General features: G+C 59.6%; 1 protein-coding gene and 1 long non-coding RNA gene across 4 annotated transcripts in view; one reads left to right on the plus strand and one right to left on the minus strand.

The window, feature by feature from the left end:
- The first annotated feature begins 706 nt into the window (after positions 1-706).
- Positions 707-3298, plus strand: LOC125914235 (uncharacterized). Its single transcript, XR_007455254.1, has 2 exons — positions 707-1039; positions 1662-3298. It is a non-coding gene; the product is annotated as an uncharacterized LOC125914235 (long non-coding RNA).
- The window catches only part of VPS37B (VPS37B subunit of ESCRT-I), a 26757-nt gene continuing 20539 nt past the window's right edge, over positions 2659-8876 (minus strand). The window contains exons 1-4 of one of the 3 annotated variants that reach the window (XM_049619451.1): positions 8557-8841; positions 7575-7746; positions 5520-5602; positions 2659-4712 (exon numbers count right to left, since the gene is read on the minus strand). In XM_049619451.1, the coding sequence (XP_049475408.1) occupies positions 4215-4712; positions 5520-5602; positions 7575-7719 (726 nt within the window). In that variant the 5' untranslated portion in view covers positions 7720-7746; positions 8557-8841 and the 3' untranslated portion in view covers positions 2659-4214. Of the gene's footprint in view, positions 4713-5519; positions 5603-7574; positions 7747-8546; positions 8842-8876 lie in introns of those variants that run through there. The other 2 variants (XM_049619453.1, XM_049619450.1) reach the window with 2 other exon arrangements.

Consider the following 8876-nt stretch of genomic DNA (forward strand, 5'->3'; position numbering starts at 1 on the left):
TTGAACTCAAGGTCTGAGGTTAGCGATGAACGGCCAGTCCATGCTGGCTGTTGGGGACGTAGGCAAGATGTGGTAGCTACTTGGAGCTTTCGGGCACTGAGTCCATGGCGATGGGGCTGGGGTGGCCTCGAGCAAAGCAGACTGCTCCAGAGCGGCCTAGCATTGCCCTTTCTCCTTGGGCCTCGCTCCAAGGCATCGGGGACGGGAGTGTGGAGGACAGGACCTTTGGGGAGATGCGGGCCCGGCGGGCACAGGTGCTGCGCGGTCACTCCGGGAGTTTGTTCCGCCGGAATCTATGGTGACCCTCCCGTGTCCTGTCCTTCACGACCCTGATCTGGCTGCTCCTGCCCTGGAGGCCCCGTTCTGCCTGTTCCCCTCTGCCGCCCCCACCTCCCCCCTGCCTCCTTCCCTCCCCTCCCCTCCTCATGAGGTGATGGCCAGCCCTCTCGAAGGCCTCCCCAGCTCAGCCACAAAAAGCCCGAGAACTAGGACGCCTGCCTGCCGTCCTCCAGATCAAGGGCACCTTTGTGCCCCACAGGAAGGGGCCGCCCGGCAGCCTGGCCGCAGCCCCGCTTCACCGTGGGCCTGCCCTGACCCCAATGGGAGGAGGATTTGCAAGAACGTGTGTTCCTTGGGCCCCTGCCCCCTCCCCCCCCCCCCGGGGGGGGTGGGGGGAAAAGGGCCGCCGGCCCCCCCCCCCCCCCCCCCCACCGCAGGGTGCTCCGGTACCAGCCACGGTCTGGACATGAGCACAAGGAACCAGCTCTTCTGCTTTGCCTTTAGTCTTTCCTTGTGTTGAAGAGTCAGACTGGCAATAAAATGCACTTGGACTGTCGTCACTGCCCTACCATGAGGGGCCGCGCCTGGGCTGTCATTTCTCCAGGGCCGGGACGTGCACCGCAGGGCAGGGACCCACTTAGTTGCCGCAGGTAACAGGGCACTTGGAACTACGGAAGAGCTTGTACAGCTGCTTCTGGTTCCGCCTGGCTCGTTTCCTGGGAAGTCCGTGACTTGCGGCCGTAGGACGGACACCTCCGTGGTGAGTCGCGGCTTGGGCCTTTCCTCCCTGGCCTCTACTGCCACCCCAAGTCCCCTGGGTTCTTGTCCACACACACCCCCTCCCCCTCCCCTGTCAGAAGCCACGCTTCTTTGGGAAGGGGGAGGAGTGACCACTGAGTCCCCGCAGTTAAGAACAGCCCACACCGGGGCTTGGCGGTGGGCACGCGGACTCCTATCTGGTCCGGACTGAACCGGCGTGGCCACACACAGCCTCGTATTGAGAGAGCCTAACAGGCCTCTGGGTTCCCAAGAGCACAGCTGGCTGTGCAGACACCCGCTTTCCGCGGGGGCGCCCCCGCCAAGGGCTCCCGGCCAGGCGGCCTTGCCTTGGCACGCGGCCCACAGCGCGCCCCCTTCCCCCGCAGGCCACCGGCATTTGTGGAACAAAGACCATGCAGGTCAGGGCAGAGAAAGATCAACTTGGGTGGCTTCCACCGCACGTGGCCTCAGAGGAGAGTCTCACTCCCTGTGCCCGGGGTTTCCCAGAGCATGAAGTGGGGCCCTGTCCCCCTCCGGACCAGTATGCGGTGTGGGTGGGGTGAAGTGCTTTGAAAACTTCATAAACAGGGCGATGGAACCGGGGCCTGGTTCTCGTTTCTAAGGGAAACCAGCTTCAGGAAAGACTTGCAAGCAGACGACTGGCTCCACCACACGCAACCAGTGAAAACTGGCACGAGTCCGCTTAGTCGAGCCCCAGAAAGGTTAGCTGGTTCTGAAAGCATGTCTGCCCTCAGTGAGCAAATCTTTTAACTGGAGACCCCAGACAAGAAGCCCCGCGTCTGAGCTCACCACGCCCCCTACCGCCGGGCCTCCCTGACGACCTCACAAGCACGGGGGGCCCGGAGAAGGGAGCCAGTGTCCTCACCAAGTGTGGCTGTAAGCTCCCTATCTGCCACAAATTCTCAAGCAAGCACACGGATGTCTCCGGAAAGGCTTTCCTCCTCGTCCCGGGAAAGCCCCAGCGGTGCCTCGGGCACGTCCTCCCCGTGCAGTGACGTGCAGGCAATGGCATCCCGTAGGAGGGCTTCACGGGGGTGTTCTCCGTGCTCGCCTTCCGACCAGTGCAACGAGGAAGGTCCTTCCCGGATGCCCAGGCCCTGGTCCACGGTCCCACCCAGGGGGTACAGAGGGGACCGACAGGGTCTCTCCAGCCTCAAGAGGGGAGCAAGTCAGTCTGGGGTGGTGGGAGGGGTCCTCTTCTCCAGGACGAAATGTCACCCACTCGATTCTATCACTTATTTGCAACAAGTCAAGAATGTCCATCACTTCCCTCGGCGATGCAGTCTGTGCCGGTGACCGTGCGGTCAGGGCCAGGGAGCGACCAAGCCCAGAGGGCAACCACGGCCGCAGTGTAGCCACCCTGTGACACGGGAGCAGTGCACTGCCTTTTCGTGAACACGAGTGAAGGGCAGGAGGTGGGAAACAATCGAGCCTTTTATCCTGTCCGTGCCAGGGACCCTGGTCAAGGCAGGCGCTTCAAGGATGGTGGGTGGCTTTTTAACTTCGACGCACAAGGCAGCTTCGCGGTCGGAATTCTGATCAGTGATACTCTAGAACCACACAGATCACGAACAGCCCCGGATAAATAAAGGACAGAACTGTTGTTAATCCTGTTTATTAAAAAGGGTCCTACAGCTTTACAACCCCAGCTCAGGCCTGGCCCTGGAGTGAGGCCAGCCCTTCACCACATCGACACCGAGCTCACGCCCTTGGCTCCACCCCGTGTGGGCTTGTGGGCGTCCCCCCACCGGCCTCGGGGTAGGCAGCAGAGGTACGGGGGGGGGGGGGGGGGGGGGAGGGGAGGGGCGGGCCCTGATCTCCAGATTCGCAAAACATGGCAGGCACGCCCAGCCCATTCGGCTGTGACAGTCCAGGAGAACCATATGCTAACTGAAGACACAGGTTGGTGGCCTCGCCTCTGGCCTGCTGCGACAGACCCCGTTTGAGCACTGCCTCCAGTCTGTCACCAGGGCAGGCGAGAGCCCAGAGGGCCGGGAGGAGCCAGGGGAGTTCCCAGAGCGTCTGCCCATCCTGGTGCTGGCTTTCTCCAAAGCGTGACGCCATGCTGCCGGACTCCCTCTGTCCCCCTCCCACCCTGAGGCCCAATCAGAGGCAGAGAATATTGGCTACGAGTATCCTGGTTCAAGACGGGACAGAATTCTTCCACCTGCAACACGACGACCTTGGACAAGCCCCTCTGGGAACACAGAGCCAGTAGTGAGAGCTACCCCTCAGCCTGCCCAGCCTGTGGGCCTGCGGGGGAGCCATGGACGGCCCCTCATTGGCACCAGGGGAAACTAAGGCACAGCACAGGCACCCACAGGTGTGACCATACACTGCTTGTAAGAAAGGAAATCGCATTCGCTTCTGCACCTCAATCTGTTCAAAACGCGCATTTTTATAAAGTTTCCCTGAATGGTCTTGTGTCAAAAAAGTTTTCTTTCCCAATATAAAACAGGAAAATTACAGACATAGTAAAAATACTGGGGGGAATATTTCTTCGTAGAAACCGTCAGGGGCTGGCCCGAGGCGGGGGAGAGAGGAAGAGCCGAGGACGTGGTCTGCTGTGCAAAGTCCGGCTCGGACCAATCTTCCCCGGCCCGGCTGCAACGTGCCCAGCCTCCGGACCTGGCAGGGGGCCGAGTGCAAACCCTGCACGTGGCTTTGAAGCATCCAGGTTCGGGGGGAGGGACGATTGGCCACCCCAGCCCACCGATTCAGTAAGCACCTTCCAGGCAAGCCCACCTCACAGACCCTCACCAGGGACAGCGGCGGGCAGGGCCACACAGCACTGTCTTTTGTGCACAAAGCAGGAACGATGACGCAGCTTATGAAATAAAGCTGCAACGGGAGGAACACGATTTTAAGTGGGAAGGGAGGGAGGCTTCCCCCCCCCCAGACTTAGGAGTCCATCAACACTAGGAGACTTAGAAATCCTACCGAGAACACAAGCCGGTGCGGCCGCGGGGATGCCAGGCTGAGGCCCTGCACGCACGACCACCTGGGTGCAAAACCGGGGTCTACGTCTACTTACCACTGACCTACAGTTCTACAAACGGGGGCGCTGGCGCAGGGCCACAGCCCCCCGGTCCTCGCAGCCTGTGTGTGCCGAGCCCTGGCCAGCAGGTGCAGGCTCCCCGGAGGGACGGGGCCACTCACTGGAGGATGAAGCCCGGCTGGTGTGGAGGCAGCCGGGGCGGGGGTCTCTGGGGGAGAGCGGGCGGGTACGGAGACACGAACTGTGCGGAGAATCCTTGCTGGCCGGGGAGGCCCACGCGGGGGGGCAGGGGAGGACACTGCGATCCAGGGTACGGAAAGGCCTGTCCTGAGCCCATGGCGGCGGCGAACGGTGTGGCCAAGCGTCCTGCAGGCACCGGGGGAGGCGGCGGGGGGATGCGCCGAGGTAGCACAGAGGGGGGCCCGCTGGCTTCTGAGGTAGGGTAGGGCAGGGGGGCAGCGGGCACTGGCTCGGGCACCCTGGGTGGCAGCGGGGCGGGCACCGAGGCCTGTGGCAGTCTCTGTCCCTTCAGCACCAGCTCCTGGAGCTTCTCGATTTTCACTCTTCGTGTGTGGGCCAGTTTCCGCTTGCTCTGATAGACATCGATGAAGGAGTCCAGAGGAAGCTCTCCATCGAGAAACTTCTCTGCCATGTTCTGAAAGAAGCAGGAGAAACTCGTTGAAGGACGGTTCAGCCCTTGGGGAAGGAACTCCCTTCACCACCACCCCACCCAGCTTCCATCACCTGTACCCCCTCCCCCTCGATCCCATCTGCCACGTGCTCCACGGGGCAGACCCTGGCTGACCTCCGAGGAGCCCCCCAAGCTCCCACAGAGAGAAGGGGACAGAGGTGGGCTGGCCCTGACCACCCGCCCCACCCCACAAGCTGGACGGCCTCACGGAGAGCCAGCCTCAGATCAAGGGGGCCTCTCAGCAGCCCTGACCTGTGGGTCCACCCGGCGCAGAGGAAGCCACCATACCCACTTGCCCCCTTCCCACTAAGCCGGCCGGAGTCCCTTCCTTCCACTGGTTGCGCCCTGACAGACACACCCCCTACAGGGGCAGCAGGACAGAGACGTGCTCACCCCCACCCGGGCCCCCACCCAAGAAACCCAGGGGTTACTCCCCGCCACCCCTGGTGGCCTAACTTGGCAACCTGCCACCCACCCCAGCTTGCTACACGGCACGACTTTTGACCCTGACTCATCACCTTATCACTTAGGGAGGCCCAGGCCTCCGGTGCTCGAGTGGCCGCGTCTCCCAGGCTCTGCCCTGCCCCCCGATTCAGAGCCACCGGCGGCCGTGGCGCAGACTCCCCGTAGGGTGTGCACCCCTGGCCTGAGAACCAGACTCTCCTGGCCACGGAGGCGTGGCACTCGCCCCCCCCCCGGAGGAACTGGCCCCCCGGTCACCACGCCCCGGGGCACTGCCCCCCCATCCACCCGGCACCAGCTGGCTCTTACCTCAGTGTCTTCCTCAATCTTGGCTCCTTCTGCCTGAAGAAGCGCCAACAGGGTCTCCAAGGAAGCGCTGCTCGACTGTTTATCTGGAAGAAGCAAGAGGTGTGAGAGCAGGGACAGCCAGCCACTCACACCCCCCCCCCCCCGACTCCTTGCCACCCGCCTGCCAAAGAGCGAGCACTTTAACTGGAAAGGCACTGGGAGAGTCACACGCCAAGAACTGGCTTTCCGGGAAGCTCAAAGTCAAAGCCTTAAAATCCAAGAGGAGGAGCGCACAGGACAAAAGCAGGGGGAAACTGGGGGCCACGCCACTCATCCTCCTCCGCACCCCCCCGTGTCCCCATCCCGACCACAGGGGGCCCTGACCCAGCAACATGACGCACCACTCGTCACCCCGCGCAGATTTCCTTTGCGTGTTTGAGTGAGAACTTACACGGTGTACGTAACTGAAGCGTGTGACCTGCGCTTTTACAAACGCATAAACCCCACCTACCACCCAGATCAGGACGTAGAACATCCACAAAGGCTCCGGGGGCCCAGTCCCAGAGCCGCCCCGAGGCGGCCCCGCTGCGGAAGCTCGGCCTGGCTGGGAGCCTCACGTACGCAGGTCACACGCGTGCCGGTCCCTCCCACTCGGCACCGTGTCTCTGACATCCACCGCCCGCCCCTCTCGGCGTCCACCGTGTGGACCTAACTTACTCTCCCTTCATTCTGGACACGGGAATCCAGACGGCTCCCAAACTCAGCTACTATAAATAAAGCCACACACGAACACTCTCGTCCCCGTGGACAGACACGAAGGTCCGCCACTGCCGGGGCGGCCCCAGGGGCAGACAGGCTGTGTCCCAGAGTGAGCACGCGTTGCGTTCAGGCAGGTTTTGCCCAACAACTCTCCCCCCAAGGTGGTTTTAACCCATCTACATTCCTCCCGGCAAGGGAAGGGCTCCCGGGCAGCGCCGGATGTCACCAGGACTGGCTCTGGAGGGCGCGCGAGTCTCAGCATCGGACGTGTCCACCTCACGGAAGGGCTGCGTTTTTAACCTTTTCTTTATCTCCGCCCCCTCGAAAGCCACCTCAAGCCCTAGGACTTGACACTGAGTTCCTACCGCTCTTCGTAACGACTGTCGGTGTAAGCACGACATTAAAATGAAATGTTCCAGGGCGTCTGGGCGGCTCAGTCGGTTGAGCGTCCGACTTCGGCTCAGGTCGTGATCACGCGGTTCGTGAGTTTGAGCCCCGCGTGGGGCTCTGGGCTGACAGCTCAGAGCCTGGAGCCTGCTTCAGATTCTGTGTCTTGCTCTCTCTCTGCCCCTCCCCTGCTCATGCTCTGTCTCGCTCTCAAAAGTGAACATTAACAACAAAAAAAATTTTTAATGAAATGTTCCTGGGGTGCCTGGGTGGCTCAGTCAGTTAAGTGTCTGACTTTGGCTCAGGTCATGATCTCACGGTTTCGTGGGTTCAAGTCCCACTCTCTGCCCCTCCCCCGGTTACCTTTTTTTTTTTTTTTAATGTTTATTTTTAAGAGAGAATCAAAAGTTCCCATGATGGATATTTGTCAACACTATCTTTGAGGACCTAACTCCACAGGATAAAACGTTTGTTGAATAAGAAAGTTACCCTTTTCTGCACTGTTTGGAGAAGGTGAAATTTTGTTTAAAAAGTGGTTACGTCTCGGGGCACCTGGTGGCTCAGTTAAGCCTCCAAATTCAGCTCAGGTCATGATCTCACAGTGTGTGAGTTCAAGCCCTGTGTCAGGCTCTCTGTGCTGACAGGTCAGAGCTTCGAGCCTGCTTCAGATTCTTTGTCTTCCTCTCTCTGCCCCTCCTCTAATCATACTCTCTCAAAAATAAACATTAAAAAAATGAATTTGTGAGTGGTTAAGTCTCTTTTCTAAACAGGTGAAATGATTCCATACATAAACTTTTTCTTTGTGGCATTAACCATGGTCTTAATCTGAAACTTTTCCATAATAACACTTCTTTCCTGGTAATCTAACGGCTTGAAAATGTGTCCTTCCCTCAACTCTTTATTCTTGGAGGATCACCCTGAAAAAGTTACCTAATTTGGTCTTCTTTATCTGATAGGCTTCAAAGAGAACCTGGAGTTCCTGGTATTTCTGGGTCAAACGTGCTTTCAGGGCGTCCAGCTGAGGCTGGTACAGAAGGTTTCCTTCTGCCAGGCTCCGGTTGCTGGCGAGCGTCATTTCTTTGTTAAGCTGAACATTCTGCGTCTGCAAGGAACACAGGATGGTGAGAAGCAAGTATTAGTTCCCGGACCAGTCCCCCGAGGTTCCTGTGCCCCACCCTCAGCAGCCACCACATCTGCTTCCGTCTGGCTGCTCGCCAGGCTGGGACCACATGTGGGGCCGCTCCCAGCCCGGACTCCAGCCCCTCTGGGTTTCTAGTTTGGACACAGCTCCCTGTTCTTAAAGAGCAAAGCCACTTCCTTTCCAACGATTTGCAGACAGGCTTTGTCTTGTGACTCGTCGAGGCCTTTTGCTTCAATAGCCGTGCTGTGACTGGAATCCCTTACTGCCGCCATTGTGCTTCCAAGAATAAACAGCTGTGAAGATTTAGGGCTAGATTTGTTCAAAACCTGTTTCTGCTGCTCCAGCGGAAGTCGAAGAATCACTTTTAACAGAGGAGGACCAGCTGGCACGGGGTCAATTCAGGCTCAGTCGTCAGGCTTAGGGATCAAACACGAAAGCCCGACACCCCCTGGGAAAGAATTCTGTTTGCCATGACCCTGTTCTCTCTCCCACGCCCACCTCCTGCTCCTCCTCGACTGAGGGGGAGGCCAGAGTCCTCCCAGCCCCCAGCTCCAGACCCAAAGCTGGGCCAAGGCGCCATTTGGGAGGTAGAGAAGCCCACGTGCCCAGACCCCAGGGCTGATGAGGAGATGGAAGGCCTGAGGACAAAGAGCTCCCAGGAAGACTTAGCAAGCCACGTTATTTAAAGGAAACCCCCAAACCCACACCCATGGGGCACCCCCGGGACTGGCAAGTGACACGCCTCGGCCGCCGCCACCCACCCACAGCAACCTGTCTGGAGCTGGAGTTCCCGCAGGGCAGAGTCCTTCCCCATCGAGCCGCGTTTTTGTTTTTGTTTTCTCGCAGCTCTACTGAGACACGACTCCACTTATCTCGTTTTCCCCTTGATATTTGCTGCTACCCCACCCAGGCTATTTTCGCCGCACGTCTGCACTTCCTTCCTGTTGAGAGTCTGGGTGCAGATTTCCCACTGGGCTGCCTCCGTCCTGGCCACGCCCAGCCAAGGCGTCAGTCCAGCTCCGCGAGGCACGTGCACCCCCTCCATGAAGGTGAAGGTGAAGGTGAAGGTGAAGGTGAAGGTGAAGGTGAAG

Source organism: Panthera uncia, assembly GCF_023721935.1.
Source record: "Panthera uncia isolate 11264 chromosome D3 unlocalized genomic scaffold, Puncia_PCG_1.0 HiC_scaffold_8, whole genome shotgun sequence".
NCBI classification, from domain to species: Eukaryota; Metazoa; Chordata; class Mammalia; order Carnivora; family Felidae; genus Panthera; species Panthera uncia.